This window comes from Impatiens glandulifera, chromosome 8, assembly GCF_907164915.1.
Source record: "Impatiens glandulifera chromosome 8, dImpGla2.1, whole genome shotgun sequence".
Taxonomy (NCBI): Eukaryota; Viridiplantae; Streptophyta; class Magnoliopsida; order Ericales; family Balsaminaceae; genus Impatiens; species Impatiens glandulifera.
The window spans coordinates 1681322-1702996 of record NC_061869.1 but is presented as its reverse complement, the minus strand read 5'-3'; the positions used below and the strand labels follow the sequence as shown (position 1 = coordinate 1702996).

The following is a 21675-nucleotide window of genomic DNA, read 5'->3' as shown; positions in this document are numbered from 1 at the left end:
TTTAATTTGTTTGATTAGTTCAACAAGAATTTATCTGGGGATCTGATGGATAGATGACACGTGGATGTAACTTGTAATTGATTGTAGTTTGAGACATGGATTAATCAACATTGCCGGCTTGAAGTGATCAAATTAATGATGACTTTAGAAGGTTAAATGCCATAAAAAACTAGACTAGTTCTAGACTTTATTGTTTTTTTGTTTTCATACTTAATTATACTTAATTAGTTATCTATTTAAATCAAACTTTATCAATTTTGATTTGATATTGTAAAATGGTCTAAATAAAACATTAAAGAGATTGAATTATGTTTATAATAGAACTCAAAATCAAATAAGTACTTTAATAATTTGTATATTCTTTTTCAAGTTTCAAGATGTCAAACTACCCATCTAACTCATGGCTAATAATATATAAATTTTTTGAAAGCTTATAGTTGAGGTTAAATACATCATTTTCATTTCAAGACTTTTGAAGTGATGACTAATTGATATTTAATAAGAGTACTTTGATTAAGTCATTTTGATCATAAAATATGAGATAGATACGAAAAAGTAAAACATTGATATATATTAATTAGAATATTTAAAATTTAATAATATATTGAGTGACGTTTCTTTATTTTTCATGTCATATTTTTGTCGTTATGTTTAAAAAAATTTCATAATATTAAATCATTTTTAATATTATGAGCCTTTTTTAAAATAAAAAAATACTTAAAATTGTTATGATTCAATGATTTTTATATTACATGAATTATTTTAAAAAAAGAAAGACTTAATTGATGTGGAGGTTCATTAGTTTGGGTCATGATCGTTTTATATATTAAAAAAAATCTTAAGATATATTTTTAGTTGGTTTAAAAATATTCAATTTTTTTATTAACATATTTTATTTTAAATTTATCCATTTCTTCAGTGGTAAATATTGGGTCTATTTGAAAATATTTAGAACTTATTTTGAATAAACAAATATGAATGAATTAGTTAATATATAGATAATTAAAGTATACCTTTCAAAATATTATTTTATTTAAATTAATATCCCAAATATTTTTAAAATAATAGTTTTTAAACAAATATTTTTTTACCCAGCTCTGATCTAGAAGTTTCAAAACAGTGGGAATGTTAATTTATTGTATTTTGTTTGTGTGTTAATGTAAGTGATTCTTTTTCACAATCAAATTCATATATTTATAATATCACTGTATTTAGATATTCTTAATATTTGACGAGAGTTTATTTATAATATAATATAAACTGTGTAATAACAAAGAATCCTAAAAAACAAAAATGGTAAAATTACATCATCCTATAAGATTTTTCATTTTTGAACTTCTTTACTATTTCTCATTGCTTAATATTTAAAGTTATCATTGAGTATGAATTTTTCCTATTCTATTTGTTTATTTACATTTTTTTATAGCTTCAATCTAATAGTTGGTGAAATAAAACTTCAAGAATGTATAGTATGAAGTCATTTAAAAAATAAAATATTTATTAAATAAATCACTATATTTCAAAATATAAAATAAGGTTAAATGAATAAACTATTACCCCCATTTAGTTAGTAAAGAAATTGTCAAGAAAGGACCATGGTTTGGTTAGCCAAAGAATAGGTCAAGTATCCTTTAAAGGACTACCAAAAAACATATAAAATTAAGTTCACAAAACAACCAAATTCTTTAGAAAAGCCACAATTCAATATGATCTCGACTTTATCGAGAATGAGGTAAGAAAGCATGCATAATCGAAGAGACAGAAGATAAAATCGACATGAAAACAACACCAAGATTCGAGATTCATACGATTTAATCAGCATGTAACTGATACATAATAAAATTACATATAGATAGATAGATTATATTATCTCCAAACTCAATACACATTGATTATTTTGCTGACTTAACTAAAAATTGTATCAGCAATACTAGTTAATCTTTAACACAATATCATCCATCACCTAGATTACCTTTGATGCAGAAGATTTTAGCCCATGAAATCCAACATCATACGAAATACTCCCATCGGCTTTAAATAGTCCAAAGTTCCTCTCCGATCCCGGACCAGGCTTCGAATTCTCATTAAACAACGCAAAAACATAAGCCTTCAATACCCTTTTCGGTCTCAAAGGAGTTCCTTTTCTTTTCGCTAATCTCTTCCTCAGATTATAATTAAACGTCCTAGCATTCTTTACTGTCGCAGCAGCTTCATTCGAATCTCCATGAGAAGCCCAACCGGTTTCAGTAACTATAACTTCCATCTTTCCAAATCCAGCATCTTGAAGAGCAGCATATGCAGCATCAGTTATAGCATCCAACATGTTATCATAATGCAGCCCTGTTTTTTCGTCGTAAATACCATCATTGGGCTGGAAAAGTGCATAGTTTATATTGATATCATTTGGATTATACATGTAAGCCAAGAACGGGTATGCGTTGAGACAGAAAGGTGATCCTGTTTTCGTGAAGAATTCCATAAGTGGCTTCATATAATGAGCGATATTCTCTCGAAATATGCAGGAAGAAGGAGGATATGATCTGTCGAAAACTGCTGTTGAGTGGGCAGTTGAAATCTGAACTTTATCATCGATTTGAAGGCGTTTGGTGGCGTTGTAAATGTTTCTAACAGCACCAAACAAGACTTCCCATAGTGACTGATCATTTCCTCCCAACACTTCATTTCCAACTGCTATTCCTAGGATGTTTGTGTCGGGGAGGAAAGCTTTTACATTGTCTTTAACCCATGTAAGTGCGTGATCTGGATTTGAACTAACATCTTTCAAATTCTCGTTTGGAAGTCCAACTACTAATTCAAGACCTGTCTTACTGAAAGCTTGAAGAACACTATGGTCAGCATCATAAATTCTAACGTTCTTTATTTTCGCAGCTTTTAAAAGCAAAACAACTTCATCTGGCGACGGTATATTATTAGCTATTCTACCATAATTTATCCCATAAGTTCCTGTAAATCCTTCAACTGCAAATTGACATCATCATGTGAAAAAACATGCAAAAACGAGATTCAATCGGTGAACTGAGGTTGGAAATTAGAATGAGATCTTGCTTATAGTTGATTACCTTTAGCAGAGACGAATATGAAGATCAAAAGCAGGAAATGTTCAAATAAATCAGTAATCTTGATCATGTCGATGAATTTGGTTAGAATCTCCTCTTCTCTCCCCTGTTTATAGACTGGAATCTGATTCTTCCGAATAACATTTGATGGATTATTTGAAAATGGTGAAAATTTGGAAACTTTGTTTTCTGGGTTGCTTTGACTGATCCCGGAGTGGACAATGATGAAACTAGTAGACTGATGACACGGTGAGAGCTCATAAAGTAAGAAAGTTGATTACATAAAGTCATGATATGATAAAAAAATAATAAAAAACAGTCCCCCATTATCGATCTCCATTTTATTCTCAACTATTCGAATTCACATTTCCTTTATTGTTGTCAGAAAATGACCTAAAGCTAGCACCTTTAATTCCACAATTCACAGCATCAGGATCTTCGAATGAAAGCCCATTTGAGGCCCAATAATATTTGATGGATTATTTGAAAATGGTGATTTTTCAAATAAGTTTGTGGGTAACATTGATTGATGACTTGGATAAGCTACAACCTTACATTCACATGAAGAAATCTTAAAACAGAGAGAATAGAAGAGAAATGAAAGAATTCAAGAAATGATGGCAACTGCTTTCCTCTCATCATCTGCGAAAACCATCTTCCCTTCTTCATCTTCTCAGAAATCAAATGGAAGGCCACAATTCACTGTTCTCTGCAAATCATCATTTTCAGAACCAAAAACCCAATCTTTAAATTTGAGCAAAAGGGGTCTTACAATCTCTTTAGCTGCTTCATTCATTCTTTCTTTGTCAAATGGAGCAAACTCCATAGCCAATGCAGCAATACTGGAAGCAGATGATGATCTTGAGCTTCTTGAAAAAGTGAAAAATGACAGAAAGAAAAGGCTGGAGAGACAAGGATTCATTAGTTCTTACGACAAGGAAAGAGGTTAATGAATTAAGCATTCCTATTTGTTATTTCTATTACTGATTAATGAATGAATGAATTAATTGCAGCATATCTTCAAGAAGTTGTTTATAAGTTTAGTAAAGTGGGACAAGCATTAGAAAAGAATGATCTTTCTGCTGTAAGTTCTGTTCTTGGTAAGAACACTGATACAGAATGGTTGAAGAAAACAACTGCAGCTTTCAACAAGGTTTAAATTTAGTTCTGAATTCTGATGATGATTTATTGAATGGATAAATAAACATATGGGTTTTGTTTTGTTATGTTGATTATACAGTTGAGTTCTAGTCCTGAGGAGAAAACAGAAGTGGACACATTCAATTCTTCATTATCTAATCTCATTTCATCTGGTGAGGTTTTTTTAACTATAGAAATATCATGTCACGTGTTTGATTCTCCCTTAAAACGCTTTAAATAAAGTTCGTTTGTATTTTGTTTGTATTTTGTAGTGGGGAAAAATGATGTTGAGAGTTCGAAGATAGCGTTTTATACATCAGCAAGTGCGTTTGAGAAATGGACGGAATTGGTTGGTTTAACTGGTGAGCTTAAAGGACTTTGATTATTCTTTCTACTTCTTGCTTGTTGTGTTTATTGTCTGCAATTTATTATACTACTTACATTATTATTATTCTTAGTTGAGATGAAATATGTAATCTTTGCAGCATCAATTTAATCAACTTTATTGAATGTTTTTTTGAAGTTATAGAGTTCTTAGAAATAAGAGAAATTGTTGTAAAAGTATGATAAATGGATCATGAAAGGAATTGTTTTTGGGAAGTATGAATGTTTTTACTATAATGCTTAACCAATCTCTGTTTTCTTTATGCATTTTTCTTCTCAAAGTTCATTCATTTGTAAATCTATGTTACAAAATATCAGATTTACATGACATTTTAGACGAAATCAAATGAATAGAATTTTGTGGAATAGATTCATTAAGATCGTCGTTAATTGAAGCGAAAACACTCCTCGTGTTGGCCTAAAATTAAAAGAAAAAACATAAAATTACATATAACAATGTATAAAATTTCATTGTTCTTTGTTAATACTTATTACACCTTATATTGGAAAAATTAATTTTAAAGAATTTTTTTAATTTAAGAAAATAGTACATTATATAGTCATGTTCTTTTATTTCAATATAACACATTTTTTAATTGAAAAATAAATTTGAGACATTACTCTTTTTATTTGAACTATCTTAATAAAATTAAAAATAATTAATTTTCATAATTTCGTAAAAATTTGGAATGGAGACTCGTCCCATATTTTGATGAGATGGTTGCTTCATCGTACTCTTCTCATTTTATTTGTTTTTCATTTTTTCAATTATTTCATTGTATTGTATTTAACTATTTTTTATGTAATAATTTAAAACACGACGATGAATGTGAATTTTATTGATATATAAGATCGGATATTCAAACAATTACTCTAAAAGCAATGCTTAATCCGCTAGGGTTTCCAAAGACTAAAAAACGTAGGATATAAAGTGGGGAGCGTTCTATTTCGTATGGATAAAAGATAAAAATATAGTGTACAATTTTTTTCCTTTTCTATTAAATTACTATATGACAATTAAAACGAATAAAAAATATTTTTAAACGAACTAAATATAGATTCTAATTTTCAATACAGTGTATTTAGTACTTTCTCACATTTTCACATGTATTTATGAAAATATATATAGTGTATATGAGGTATCAAAGTGGTTAAATATAAATAAAATAATATGGTATATGTCGTGGTATAAAGTGGTTAAATATAAATAAAATAATAATTAAATTTAAATTTATAAAAAAAAATAAAAATAAAAACTCAAAACCGAATATCACTCTATAATGTGGTCATAATTAGTTAATAAAATTCCTTTTTTTTATTTTTAATTGAATTTTCATTCTATTATTATTATTTTTTTTCTTTTACCCCAAACTTAACAAAGCCCTTTTTGAGTTTTTTTTTTCTTCCACCTGACCAGCCATAGTTTTCTTTTTATATTTTATTTATTTATAAATATATTTAATTAATCACATGTTCACTTAACATTATAATCCAAAACAACTTTATCATATAAAAAAAAGGAGAAAGAAGACAACTATATCTGCAACTTTTAGACCTCATAAAAAGAATGAACCTTAATGTAACTTTATTGTACACATAAAGACCATAAATATTTATTTAATTATTTTATTTCTCATTTAGATACAAATAAAATGATCAATAATATAAAGTTGTATAAAAATTATTATATTTAAAAAAAAATTGGCTAACTGGATTCAGTTATGATCAGGTCTATCCCTTGCGGCAGTAATAGACCTTTCATTGGGATGGGTGCACATTAGTTAACAACAGGGGTCTTGGCCCTTGGGCCTTATTATTTGTTTTAATATTCATCTATTATATATATATATATATATATATATATATATATATATATATATATATATATATATATATATATATATATATATATATATATATATTTTTTTTTTTTCTTTCTATTTTTTCAACCATTTAAAAGATAAATTCTATAATCCTATTTTGATCATTTTATTCTAACATTAATCTTTCAAATTATCATATACTTCACCAAATATTTTTACTATTTTTTTTTATAAAAATATCAGTGTATCATAAATATTATAAATGATTCAATTAAAAATTGAAACACAACAAGTTACCTACCAATTAAAAAATGGTTCAAAAGTGTTCAAAAAGAATAAAAATAAATTATCACCCTAAACACTAAATTATCTACTCAGGAGATTTACATCATAAGAACTAGATTATCAATCGTGACGATTTAACATACCAAAATAATCTCCTAAAATTATTATTGTTAAATATCTTGTGATTCTTATCTATCATAACCTAATTTAGGTTATTTGAGTTTTATGTAAGACAAATTATTAAAAAAATAATTATTTAAAAAATTTAATTTAGTAAAAGTAAAAAAAAAAAGTATTTTAGAATTTGATTTGATCGTTAGATTCATATAATAGAGAGATAATTTAAAAATAATTAATAAAAAAAATAACTTGTTTGATAATGTGATATGTTGGGTTTTATCAAAGTTGTCCAAAAAAAACATGTTTAATCATTAGGAAAACAGTTTTTGAGTGTTTAAAAAAAATAAAATATTTTATTTTTAATTATGAAGAATTAAAATGACACTATGTGATAGTATAGTTTCGTTTTCATTCAAAACTTTTTGATTAACCTTTATTTTTTCTCTCTCTATTGAATGTTAAACTAATTTTAAATGATTAAATAATTACAATTTTAGTATTTCTATGGATAAAAAGAGTGTTTAAATCAATAAAGTGATGAGTGAAGAAATAGTTAGATTTTAGGTAAAAATTCATTAAAAAACCCTAAAGATCAAACAAGACCCAAGAGAACTACACAAACTCCAAATTCTAACAACCAACCAAACATTGTCCAATTTGTTTAGAAACACCTAAATGAGTTATCTAAAATTCAGAAAAATATTTTCAAACAAACTAAGAACATGAATTTTATTTTTAAAAAAGATTCATACAATATAATATAACATTGAGCAAATAAAAAAAAATATAAAAAAAATGAAAAGAAGAGTTTTGGATCTGCCCCACTGGCAACTGGTGGTCTACAGGGATAGAGTATGCGGACGGCCGACGGCCAGCTCCACTTTTTCAATCTCTGCCATTCAACCATTTTTCTATTTTATTATTTTTAATATTTCAAATATTATACTAAGTACTAATTAAAAATATCAAAATGTTTGGTTTCTATTTAGGTTTATTTGGGTAAAATTATAAATGAAAATAACCTTATAATTATAATTGATTCTTTGTTTCATAATATTCTTAACTTTGTTCACATTCTCCAAATCCTCCATTGGAGATATTGCAACAACTTTTATCACCAAGTTTAATTTAGAACCAATTCCATGTGAGTCGAAAAATGAACACAAATCCAAATGCGTGGGAAATAACAAAAGGCAACCGCAAGTTCGATAAATTAAAAAGTTAACCGTGGATTCCAATTTTGAGTATCGCGATACATCTCGAATATGATCGTTCAAAGTCGTAAGAACACCCAAACACACGACCAAGGAAATTTGATTTATAAATTGTTTTTTTTGTAAACATAATTAAAATCATTAACTAATTGATCATGTTAAAATAAATAAAAATAGAATCATTGATCAAAATATAAGGATCGATTCTTTGTCGGATAAACCAAGCTGGATGATTGATGTGCTAAATACGTACGAAAATAAAAAAAAAAAAAAAAAAGAAGATTGTAGAACCAAATTAAGGGTTGTTTATGCCTATTTAGCTTCTGTCTCTTTCCATGTTTTTGCTTTATTTATTTTTTTATAAATAATAAATAAATAATTATTCAGCATTTTATAATTTTTATTTGGTATAATGGTAAGACACTTTGAAAACGATCTTACTCAAATTAATCAGGGCCATTGATTATATCTCTTTACTATTATCATCTCTCATGTCCCCCTCCCCATTGACACCATCTTTTATGGTGAAATAGAAGAAATATAAAAATGAATAAAAATTAGGTTATTAATTAAGTTTGCATTGATTAAGTTTATAAATAAGATAATTAATCAATTAAAATAATTTATTTTTGCTTATTTTACAGTAAAATACTATATATATTATATTTTTGTAAAACAAAAATAAAAAACAAAAGTTGCATAAATTCTCAATACTCCCCATCATTAATAGTACTGTTCTCAACGAACATTTGTTATAAAAAAAAATTATTTTTGAAAATGTTATATTAATTAACGCTTTTGTGAATATTTCAAAATATCCATGGACATAAAACCTACAAAACCGAAACTTATTAAAAATGAAAAAACATACAAAGACGACATATCATTAAAAGGTTTAAAAAAACTCGAATCTAAATTAAAACTCCAGCTCGTCATCAGGTTTAGAGAGAAAACCTCAGGCGGTCAACATACGATTAGGTCCCAACTTAAACCTTAATAAAACTTAAATAAAACGAATAATATTAGTTAAAAACAAATTCAGAATGGATAATTTGAATGTTTTCGCAATGCAATAGTGAATGAGGTAGACTTAAGCTGGATTTTTCATGAACTGATATTTTTTAAAGAAATTATGTCCACAAACATTCAAAAATCCATTGATGTGGTGATGGTAATTAGTGAACTTTAATAACTGCACATTCATTCATCGAATGTCACACAAACTTTTATTTTTTATAATGTCATGTTACACTCTATTCTAATCGGTAAAATAAAATTATTTCATGATATTTACTAAGAACATATATAATTGTCAATTCTTTTTCATAGTTGTCAGTTTTAACTGCACAATTACAACCCTTGTCTCCATTTGTTTGCAGGGACATCACATAACTTTGAATTAATGAAATGATTTTAACTTTCATCTATTCTAAAAAAATTAAAAAAAAAAAAGAAGAAGTAAGAAACACACTTTTTGAGTAGAAAACTTCTCCAAAATCCCAACTATAATGGTTAACGTCAAATAACACTGTTTAACATAGGAAAAACTTTTAACTCATGATTAGGATAAATGAAATAACAAATTAAAGTACGCGTTTAAAAATTTAAATCACATTCTCAATTCTTACTTAGAATTTCGTAAATGTGCGAAGACTATTATTGTAAGCGGTAAAGTGATCTTAATTATGTCTAGTAAAAAAATAAATTAAGTTGAATAAAATAATATTCTTAACCAATCTGGAATATCATATGATCCATTTAATCTAGATAACCTAACAAATAAGAATTGTCAAAATGCTAATATTGACATGATCCATTTATAAGTGTCCAAAACATTCCATAGGAACCCTAAATTTTCATTTAGGGATCACAGTTTCTTCCATTGGTTGACACATAATTAAGAACATTGTTTTAGTGGTAATTATGTATCCATTTCCTCTTCATTGTTAGAATACATTAATTTGTGTAACTAACTCCATCCAATGACAACTATATAGAATACACATAATATCATATTTAATAATACAAATATCTAGGGCTAGAAATATATATATTATATACAATGATCATTGTATGGCCCAGCTTGCAGATAATGTAATCAAAAGCTTAATCTTTCCTCAAGAAATTACAAACCCTAACTAGACCTAGTTCCATTATATCCGGTTTTCTAGTTAAGAGAAGTTATAGACCGTCCCGGTTCAACATTAACATCTATGGTTTCTTCAACCCCCTCAAGAAAAGGGCTACCCTTCTGGCTTCTGGCTTCTGGTTTCTGCCACTGGACAAGCACTACTTCTGAAACCATTTTATTTCAGAATTAGGTTCTGATAATTGACACTTTCTTTTTCTTTCATCCAATCTCTCTCTATCTCTATCTCTCTTCTTTCAGCTCCATTTTTCTCTCACACACACTCACACATAATCAATCATCTTCGTCCATTCCTCTATTTATACTTGCATAAGCTTAAGCATCTGATTTATCACACCTCTAACAATTATTATACATAGAGAGAGAGAGAGAGTGTGTGTGTGTGTTTTGTTCTAATCAATCAATCCTTAAAGTCAGCAAAAAAACTTGTTCAAACTTCATGGATGTTTCAGCTGAGCAATTATGCTATGTCCCTTGCAATTGCTGCAATATTGTGCTTGCGGTATCTCTCTATCTCACACACACAAAGTTTATTTCACCATTTTCAATTGAAATCTAGTTTGGTTATGCTCAAATGAAGTTTTGATTAACAACTTTATAATTTTGTTTCTTAAGTAAGGTGTTGATCTATCTAGTCCACATACATGATGAAGATCATACATTAACGATTCAAAACAAGATTAAATTCACAAATTTACAGTTTTTTTTTTTATCATATACAGTCTTTAAAGATTGGTCGGATCCTTCCCATATTTCTTGATATATTATCCCACACAATTTTTCTCTAGGGTTTCTGCAAAACCTAACCCGCAAAGAATAAGAGAGATATCACAAATAAGAATAAGAATAAGAAACTTTGAGTCATGATATGGATTAGTGTTTAGATCTCTTTGATGTTAGGTTTTTAATTGATTTCGAAAGAATAAAACAAATTTCATTAATTGATCATGGATCTATTAAATTTGTAAGAATTTATTTATAATTTTTGTTTGTTCACTTGTAGGTGAGTGTCCCATGCAGCAGCCTGTTTGACATAGTAACCGTCCGATGCGGGCACTGCACTAATGTGTGGTCCGTTAACATGGCAGCTGCATTTCAGGTCTCTTTCTCTCTCTCTCTCTATATATATATATATATCTTACTTTATAAATTTATAAGCCCTAAATAGTATAGATCTAGGTTGGGCGGAGTTGTTCTAGGGTTTTGTGTTTCTTCCTTTTGGGAGACATAACACAAATATTCCTGCATAGCTAGATCGATCGGATATAGAACTAGAAAGAAAGACAGGGCCTTTCGTTCTTGATATTTACATAAAATTTTGTCTGAGAAACCTTTTAAAGTAATTAGTTTGTTGGGTTTGATTTGATTTGATTGATGGCTTCTAACGATTTGATTCGTTTGCCGTCCTATGATTTCTTTTCATCAGATTTTTTTTCTCTCTACTATTCATCTGCAAAGAAATAAAACATAAAATTACCCTAAAAAATAACGAGTTGAATATTATGAAAAGTATCCTAAAATATATGTGAGTTTTTGTCACTTTATGTGGTGTTATTTGAAATTTTGAAGAAGAAAATAGTGATTATAAATTTTATTATTGTTTGATGAAAGAAAAATGTATTATTTGAGTTAAATTATTAATTTTTATATTTAAATTTTGTTATAATATAATAAGAGTGGTTAATGATTAATTATTTGATTAATGAAGTGAGATAAATTGTTTTTTCTTAAATAATCTAACATCAATTTAACAAGCTCTTATTCTAAAGAATTTATTTAAAATTAATCTATGGTTATGACCCAAATAACCAAATATATAGCCCTAGGTAGGATTGAAAGAATCTTGCAATAGTGAGAAGATCATACACCATGAATCACGTGAAGCTATTTATCCTATTTATTTTGTAAGAAAAAAAGAGAGTATTTAAATATTTGTAATCAAGTTCATTTTCTTTTATATAAAATAAAACTTGTAACGAGTTGATGACACGATATTATATCAGGCTTCGAACGTGGTTGTTGCTTCAGCCCCGGACTACAGGAAGATGGACTTTCAGGTGGGAAGTTCTTCTTCGAAAGGAGGCAATAATAGATCATTGCGTCCCCAAGTCAAGACCAATACAAAAATTGATCACAAGCCTCTTATCAACCATCGTGAGTTTCCAAACTTTTAAACAAATATTTTAACAATACTGCATTCCATATCGCCTTTTTACTTTTATTTTCAGCTCCCGAGAAAAGACAACGAGTTCCTTCTGCGTATAACCAGTTCATAAAGTAAAGTTTTTTTTCTTAATATGTTTCTTAATTATTCATTTGGTGTTGATAAGAAATGGTATTAATATACTGGTATAATAATATAGGGAAGAAATCCAAAGGATAAAAGCTAATAATCCAGATATCAATCACAGGGAGGCATTCAGTACTGCTGCCAAAAATGTAACTAAAGATCATATTAATTTATTTATTTTGTTACATTTTCAATTGCATGCAATTTATATATTAATTAATTTTGACCAATTTTTTATAGTGGGCACATTTCCCTCGCATTCATTTTGGACTAATGTTGGAGAATAACAACAATCAAGCCAAACTGGATCAGGTGTGACTCGAATCAAAGATCATATTTATCTATTTTTCTTAATAATTATAAATCTTTTAGATAAATGAGATTGAAAACGATTTATTATTTCTCTCATTTGATAATTTGATGATCTTGTCAGGATATTGCCGCAAAACGCATAGCACAAAGGGCTGCCCTGATGAATAATTAAGTAAACGAGATCGATCAATGCAAGGGTGCGTCGTGATTTATTTATTACTTTGATTTACACTATTATATGTTGTAAAAGAAGCGCTCTAGCTACATTATTATTATTATTATTAATAACGTGGATCATAAATGATAATGTACTACTATATGTATTTGTATTACATTCAAGCTTGAGTGTACTTGCTTAAGTGATATTATGATTTCATAGTATGTGGTTTATAATTTCAAGTGTTCTTTATTTCAATTTTTTATGCGGAATAATGAATAGAACATTGACTCAAATGAGTGACAAATTAACAAAACAAAAACATTAAACATCTTCTAGTACCGGTGATGCGGTATACATGGAATAATTTAGGTTTAACGAGGTTCCACATTGCAGCTAGCTAGCTGCTTGGATCATCGTGAATCTTTAAATTTGGAGGCAACACCATTAATATATATATTCATCCCATATGACAAAATTTGGGAAATTAATAAATATTTGGCCATATTGATCATTTGTTTATGTATTATATACTTGTTCAAAAAAACAACCTGCATCGCCATGTTTGTAGGTCAGTTCGATTCGATCGGGTTTTCAAACAAAAACATGTATTTACAAAAAAAAAAAAAAAAAGGTTGGGTTATACTAAATTCAATATACATAAGTAGCATAACTTTAAATTAAATCGCATGATTCAAATATCAATTTCAGTAGACATTTTTGTATACGACAATCATTTTTTTTTAACTCTGGTTCTGCTTCTCTTTCGGAGTGCGACTTAATTCTCACGGGTTAAACACATATCACACAAACTCACTTAACTAAATAATCAGGAGAGCGGAACTTGTCGTCTGACGGGCTCAAACTCAGGACCTCCAAGGAGGTTGAAGATATCCATCTATTTTTATCGTTAGGCTTGAAAAGAGATCTAACAATAAATTTAGTAACATTTGCTAGAGTTTTTGTTATTTTTAAGCATATAAAATAACTAAATATATTTCATCTGAAAGCGATTTAAGTATTCTTTAATTCACATCAAATAAAAAAAACAAAAAAAAACTAAATATAATGTTATAGATAATTGTAAAAATTATGTAAATGTACTCTCTTTTTCTTTTTTGAGAGACAAAATATGAGAATGTGTTTTAACTTTTTCTACTATTCTCTCCCATATATGTAGATTTGAATAATTAGTTAGAGTGAAAAGGATTTGAATATATATATATATATATATATATATATATATATATATATATATATATATATATATATATATATATATATATATCGGACCTTAATAAAAACAAAGGAATTAATGTTTTTAAGAAAAAATATGTGTTTCACATGTTGTTGGCCATAAAGATAAAGAAGCGGTGGTGGAAGCAAATCTAGCTGTCATCCAAACAATAATAGTACTATTAATTATAACCTAGAATAATTGTCACCAAACCATGTGGCCTTGTTTGTTTGTTTCTTTCTTTCATCTTAGTGCTGCTTTAGAATAATCCATTAAGAATAAGTTCAATCAAACAAACCTTATCAAAAACATACCTAAATAATTAACCCTTAAACATCAAACTTCTATTCCTTTTATAGACTTTTTTTTAATAATCTATAAATCATTAATAAATAATGATATTTTAATCCAAATAAACCATGGTAATCAATTTTATTTTATGTTTTATAAAAAGCACATTATTTCCAAGTTCCTTGTGTATTGATTAAAGTAGGGAATATTCTCAATAAAAAAAAAACAGTAAAATCAAATAAGTCTATCTAGCTAGTTTAAAAAAAAACAGGATTCAAATTCATAAGAATGGAGAAAGATCATGACTATCATCTCAATTCTATGTCACAAAAAAAAACAAAATTAACAAAAAAGATTCTGTGTTGTTCCCTTTTTAACTAGAAGAGCAAATGGAGTCCTTTCCAAAGGAACTGAAAGATATCCTGTTTTTCTTGTCGGATCCAAAGTTGTAGTTAATACCCGAATTCTCATCTTGTGTCGAGCTGCTGCTGATTGTCGATGGAAAGGAGAAAACTAGGGCTGGGGAAGAAGACCTCTTCTTTGTACCAAAACTATAAGAAGGAGATGATGATGATGATGCCGCCTTGTTGTTTACCTGAGGAAGAATGGTTGATGGCAAGACTGTAGGTGTTGGTGGCTCTGGACAAGTCTGGGAAGAGGAGGAGCAAACTGGGAACGTGAATCCAGAGCTGTTATTTTGGAAACCGGGGGTCTTGTTAACTGAAATAGATGATAAAGACGGTTTTGTCCCCAACAATTGGAATGTGTTCCTCGTAGGAGGTGGTGGCGGCTTTGAGACATTTCCAATTTCCCGACCATTGTTGTTTTGTTGGTCTCGGACATTCCATGATTTATTTGTTCCGTTTAGCGAGTTGTTGGGGAACTGCAGTTGAAGACAAAAACGTAAGCATGAGTTCATTTTGCATATAAGTTTGGAACATATTCTGAAATTTATTGACATTTTGAAACCAGAGTTTTTCAAAATGGCTCTAATGGCCCTAGTCCTTTTTGAATCAATTTATGTATCTAAGAACTATATCTAAATACGTTGGAAACTGAACCTAGACCTTGTTTGATGATCAAGGGTTATTTGGATTCTCTACTAATTCGTAAGCATGAGTTCATTTCTTGTTTGTTATAAGAAGATAGATGAAATACCTCGTACTTTCCCTTATGCTGAGAAGCTTCTGCTTCCTTGCCCAAAAAATCAGCAGTTGCATTAAAGCGCCTTTCCTCAGGTGCTGCTACTGCTGTAATCTCAATACTCTTTCCTTTATCTTCATTTCTCTGAACCGAAGATCCTTTGTCCGCTAAAGGATTTGTACCATTCCTATTAAAATCCAGAATATTTGAAGGCGTTGTTCTGTCGTTCTCTTTTAACAAGTCACTGGCTTCCTTGGTGGGAGTATTTCTCCACCCCATAGAGATTTTCATCTCGGTTGACTTCTCAGCGAGAGTGGGAGTTGTTCTGTCCAGATGCTCTAATATTGTTCTAACCGCGTTAGATGTTTCTCTAAGAGTTGAATTATGACCAGCCTTGGATCTATCAACATCTTCTGTTGAACGAAAGCTGCTACTGCTGCTTGATGCTCCAACTTCCAAGTTCTTCTTCTTTAAAACAGGCACTGAGTACTTCGAAGAAAAACTCGAATCGCCTCCCTGTGGTAAACCAAATCGGGAAGCATTTGGCAGAAATCCTCTGGAAGGTGTTTCTAAGATAGACTTCTGGCGTGAGCGACGAATAGGCCCCGCCGATCCGTTCATATTCATCGGTGCATTCTCAATTGGCTTCACATGGAGGAGAATGAAAAGCAATAATGTTTAAGTCAGAATATTAATTGCAACAGTTAACAGAAGTTTACTGGTACAAAATGAAAAATAAATGAAACAGAAAATGGGTTTAAAACACCCAAATCATAATATGTTTAAATACAAGTTAGGAAAACAAGAGAAAAGAAAGGACATTAAAAGACCTCATATCTACATTTGTTATGTTTGCCAAAAACCACAATGATTTAAAAAATAACATGATCATGATGGGAGAACAAAGATTACATTATTGTTTGGATCATCATCAAGAAAATAATTTGTTTCCCAAATAACAACAAAAATTAAACTATAATTTGGAACATTATCCAAACAATCATTTGATCATGATCCCAAAATAAATCACTTTCAATTGTAACTTTACCATTTTTCAATAAGATCATGGTTGTGACATAGACTGAAAAAAATACTAGTTTGCATCATCATCAGAAACTTACCTGTCCAGAAAGACGGGTTTCATGTGTCACCAAGGAATTTGGCACAAATTTTGAGGATGACTTCTTTTCAGATTGTAACTGAATTGACACAACATGAGAAAATAGAATCAGGTCAAGAAAAAGAAAAGAGAAAGGAAAAAGAGAGGATCTGTTCTACATACAGTGGACCTCTGGGAATATGCAGTCCTAGCATAAGGTGAATTCCTAGTATAAGGTGATCTTGGAGAATATAGATGGCCGTATCTGCCACTAGCACTTTGTGGGGTAGGATAACTATGATTTTCTCGTGGCATTGAACCAGGCCAACAAACTAATGACTTGTTTGAAGGAGAATTGGAAGGAAATGGTTTTGACACAAATTCACTTGTTTTCCCCATTGGGAATGGGGTTACATCACCGCTTAACAAAGCTCCTTCCTCTCCTCCAAGCATATTTACGTTTCTAGAATCACGGCCTCGCGAAACTCGACTTCCCATATAAGCTTTTGCAATATCGACGGGAGAAGCACCAACATCAACCACCTGACAAATTTACCATTTAGCTAATTTGACCAAATTACCTTGCAACAATGAATAATACACTTATAGTTACTCACATTTATCGGAATGCGAGAAGGTGATGCCTCCAATGCAGCTCTATTAATGTAATCCGGCTTTTCTTCAAAGTGCACTTTCAAATTTTCATGTCCTTCAGCTTTATTAAGATACATTCTTGGTGTGTTTGTTTCAGGTTCCACATCATCAACCCTAGATTTCAATAATTCAGACAAACGCTGAATTTCATCCCTGCATTGCAAATTAAACTTTCAAGATCTAGAAAACAGTAAAGAAAGTATAATCATAACCAAGTAAAATCTAATTATAGACATATACAAAGAAAGACACTGCCTCCCCACAGATATGTGCCATATAAAAGATGATTTGATATACCTCCTCTTAAAATTAAGATACATAATTCCACCTATGAACAATACGACAAAAAGGGAAAACTACAAAAGAATCATCTTGAAGATTGTTCCACTTTGTACCTTGAGAAAACTTTCCCCTTGAACAACTGTTCAATTTTGGTAAACTCAGTCTCAGTCTTAATCTCATTGTTTAAGTTGCTTGTTCCTGGTGCAAGCTGGTCGGAAGACACATCACTCTCACCTTCGTAACCACTTTCATGAAGACTTGCCCCATCAGTAGTTGGTAATATGTCAAGCTGCAGAGAGCATACGTTAACACATTTCAAATAATCTGCATCATTTCAATAAAATGATGCAATATTAAGGAAAAGAACAAACAAAATTTTCTACTCATAAGAATCCTTTCTCCTTCACAACAAAGCCAAAATGATGAACCTAAGACATTTAAATGAGAGAAAGATCTCATTAAAACATCTTGAAAAATCAATCAAGCAATGATCTTTTTAAAAGTGAGGCTCAGGTCGGGTGGATGCTAAAAAAATGTTACAAGTTACAACTTCATAAAGCAAAATAAATTGCAACACTACTACAATAAAAGTGCAACATTAAATTGGATAAAGTGGAATTTCATCTACAATTTGTACTCAAAAAAAATGTCAAATGCAAAATATCCTAAGTACCCATGAAGGCAAAGAAGTATAGGAGATATCGTATGTACTCACATTCAAGCTATTTTCTTGATTGTCAATGCTTGCAGTTTGGTTGTTATCTGTGGCCCACTCAACTGTTCCTACAAGAGATTGATTAAAAGAATCAGTTTATGCAACCTAACCATATAGAGTCAGTACCAAGCTGAAAATATGAGTTCATCCATGGTATCAAGTGATCAAATAAGTTGTAGTCTGCTTAAGCACAAATATTAAGTATGTTCAAACACATATGTTTACAAACTGAAATCTGTAAAACAAGGGTGAATGTGGAACTTGGGATATTGACGCAAATAAATATGGACGAGGGCCATACTCTTCTATAAACAGTGGCTTGTGAGAAGGAGACAAGTGTAAATACAGAAGAATGCAAGTCCAATGTCACCAAAAAACAGAATTTCAATAATTAAAGACTTTAAATTGAAAAGAAGGTGTTACAGGTTAGGGTTTGATAGAGTCCTGATTTATATGGTTTTATGGATTTAGGGCAGCGGAAGCAGGGTTTTCAAGAAGATGAGATCTGTCAATTGATTAACAGCCAATAATTCAAGGAAGAAGGGGGGTAAGGGTACATATCAACCTTAAGTTTTTCCATTTCCATTGATAAAGAGGTTTGGGGATTTTATCTTACCCAAACCCTAATGGTTACATAAATTCCATAACTACCCACTACACATAACTGCCCATACAACATTACTAAGCATATCATAAACACAGCACACAGCACTGCCCATACGACAATACTGAGATTTCTGAAATTACTAGCTGTAATTTTAGCTACTGTAACAAAGGCCTTCTCAGCCATAATCTAGTTGAACTGTCTGGTATTTGTTCAAACCATAGTGGCATAATGAAATTAGAAACCTAACATTTGCATACATCAGATTCAAAAATAGGTCTTCAGCATGACACGCTTGAAATACATCTTACATCCCAAACATGCTGTTTAAAGTTGACCAACAAATATATTTAAACAGTTTATACATTTACCAGGATCTCAGAGATCCTTCATCCATACATTTACCAGGATCAACTTTATTTCTCACATTAATAAAGAATCATAACTTACAGTAGGAATGCATCTCACTATATTACACAAACAAGTAAATAGTTCTCAAATTACAATCCAAGTATTAAGATCCAATTTTTAGTCTTAATTTGCAAACCCCCATATATCTCCCCTCACTCAGAGAACAATACACCCACATCATAAGGTATGTGAACAAATTAAAACTACTTCAAATAAGATTTAGGTTTTCAAGAATGAAGTTTGGAGTTCACAACAATAAGTAGACTTGGCACCCATAAAAACTTAAATAAAACCCTATCGATTATGCATACTCACCGTGATCTTCAATCGTAGGAGCAGGAAGCGTCACAAGCAAAGGGCTTTTCGTGAAAAACGAAGGAAGTATTTTGTTGGCTCCACCGGCTAAAAGGCGATAAGCCGGATCGACGAGTTTTGACAACCAACCACTGCTATTATCACGAGGCTTAGCAAGGGGGATCTCCGATTTAGTGATCTTTGGACGATCGTATGGTGTGGATGGAGGTTTCCGTGCTGATTGCCTCTTCAACTTCCCGCCGGCGCCTCTGCTTCCTTCGTAGAGTCTCGACGGAGTCTCGAGCTCGTTATTCTCCATCGCAATCTGGCGATTTACGCAAGTTCTATCTATATAATTGAGATGGAAAAGATGAATTCTGTTTTGTTTCCAAGTAAAGTGGTGGTGATTGAGTGATCTCTCTCTCTCGACTCCTCCAAGTCCAGAATCCAGATCGATGATTGTTATTTGTAAGACTGTGGTGGATCGTCGTCGTCGTCTTATTTGTCGGCTGGAAAAACAATATGCCCTATATATTTCTTATTTCTTATTTCTTCAACTTAACCTAACAATTATATATACTTACTAAATATTCCTATATCTATTTTAAATTTCTAAATAATATATATATATATATAATAAAATAAAATAACACAATAATAACATTAAATAATTATATATTTTAAGGTGGGTTAAAAAAATAAAATTAGTTAATTGTATTTTAGGAAGACAAAATCAAACTTATTCTAAAATCTAAATTTTTGTATTTTTTCAAATAATACTTGTCATCTTCGTAATTAAATTTTGGAAGAAAAATATTTCAAACGTAGTAGTCTGATTATTCGTATTATTCAAAAATCGGGTGTAATTTAAGTGTAACTCATACAGAAAAAAGTATATCCACTAATTTTTTAATTTAATTTATTATTTATTTATTTAATTCTTAAAAAATAATAAAATATATTCTTTTTAAGTCCATTACAATTTTTTTTAAAATTTATCCCATTTTAAATTTTTGGATTCATATATGATTATTACGAAGTTTTCTCATATTCGCAAACCGAACCGATGAATTAATCGTTCTTTTAATAAATTTACGAAACTTTATAACTTAATCATGGTTTTCTTTTTATCGACCTCTTTCAAATATATATTTAATGTTATTATTGTGTTATTCAGAATATTTTTATGTACTTTTTCTTAATATATTATGGTTATTGTTATTATTAAATAAAATTTTCAAAACAACGGTAATATATGTATATTCTGAAATCAATTATGATAATAAATAATTCTTTGAACATTTTTATTGAATGATAGAATGAGCATTACTAATACTTTATGATTTTACTTGGAATTGTTTGACTTCATGGATCATTTATGACTGCTTATTTTGGGTTTATTTTTGTAATTGTAGTTGAAACAATTTTTATATGGCTGTTATTATTATTATTTAAATATATGTATTTTCATGATTTACTTAATATACATATGAGTAATAAATATGATCATTTAACTTTTTTATTTTATTTATTTTGGAAGCATATTTTTTTTATCAACTACAACAAGAGGATTTTATTAGAAAATTGAAAAGAAAAAAGGAAAGTGGGCTTGAGTTAAAATTTATTTGTTATTGGATCTTCAAAGCCCATTAAATAACTTTCATAAGGGCCTTATATTCGGTTAAAAACCAAACAATTCCTAGCTTATTGTTGATTTCCCAAATACTCAACAATTGTCATTTAAAACCTACATTTTTTAAATTTTATTATTTTAAAAGAAAATTTAATCTAATTTAATTTTTTATGATTTTATGAGTCTAAAAGTTTATAAATTATTTCAAATTTTAACTATTTGAGAATGAATTTGTATTAACAAATTCAAAATAAGTTATTATTTATTAAAACAAAAAAAAATCAATTAATCAGTAGGGTTCATTTTTATTGATTTTCCCAATTATAATGGGCTCGTTAATCTATTATTTATTATAATACTT

General features: G+C 29.5%; 4 protein-coding genes across 5 annotated transcripts; 2 read left to right on the top strand and 2 right to left on the bottom strand.

Annotated features, from left to right (window-relative positions):
- Positions 1-1774: 1774 nt before the first annotated feature.
- Positions 1775-3485, bottom strand: LOC124911326 (glucan endo-1,3-beta-glucosidase 11-like). The gene is made up of 2 exons (XM_047451795.1): positions 3081-3485; positions 1775-2979 (listed from the first exon to the last, which is right to left on the bottom strand). The coding sequence occupies exons 1-2, from the start codon at positions 3145-3147 to the stop codon at positions 1964-1966; spliced, it is 1083 nt and encodes a 360-aa protein (XP_047307751.1). The 5' UTR covers positions 3148-3485; the 3' UTR covers positions 1775-1963.
- A 174-nt stretch (positions 3486-3659) lies between these two features.
- Positions 3660-4817, top strand: LOC124911329 (thylakoid lumenal 16.5 kDa protein, chloroplastic). Its single transcript, XM_047451798.1, has 4 exons — positions 3660-4022; positions 4091-4230; positions 4318-4390; positions 4490-4817. The coding sequence occupies exons 1-4, from the start codon at positions 3692-3694 to the stop codon at positions 4597-4599; spliced, it is 654 nt and encodes a 217-aa protein (XP_047307754.1). The 5' UTR covers positions 3660-3691; the 3' UTR covers positions 4600-4817.
- Positions 4818-10408: 5591 nt separating this feature from the next.
- LOC124912323 (axial regulator YABBY 5-like) lies at positions 10409-13203 on the top strand. Its single transcript, XM_047452925.1, has 7 exons — positions 10409-10694; positions 11196-11291; positions 12196-12346; positions 12421-12469; positions 12556-12631; positions 12723-12794; positions 12916-13203. Exons 1-7 carry the CDS (start codon positions 10632-10634, stop codon positions 12964-12966), a joined length of 558 nt encoding a protein of 185 aa, XP_047308881.1. The 5' UTR covers positions 10409-10631; the 3' UTR covers positions 12967-13203.
- Positions 13204-14698: 1495 nt separating this feature from the next.
- LOC124913333 (nuclear pore complex protein NUP1) lies at positions 14699-20187 on the bottom strand. 2 transcript variants are annotated; one of them, XM_047453926.1, is made up of 8 exons: positions 19703-20187; positions 18373-18434; positions 17771-17946; positions 17339-17528; positions 16905-17264; positions 16744-16821; positions 15638-16267; positions 14699-15362 (listed from the first exon to the last, which is right to left on the bottom strand). In XM_047453926.1, exons 1-8 carry the CDS (start codon positions 19998-20000, stop codon positions 14853-14855), a joined length of 2304 nt encoding a protein of 767 aa, XP_047309882.1. In that variant the 5' UTR covers positions 20001-20187; the 3' UTR covers positions 14699-14852. The 2 variants fall into 2 exon arrangements, with proteins under 2 accessions (XP_047309882.1, XP_047309881.1); XM_047453925.1 differs by having other exon boundaries at positions 18373-18440; positions 19703-20186.
- Between the last annotated feature and the right edge of the window lie 1488 nt (positions 20188-21675).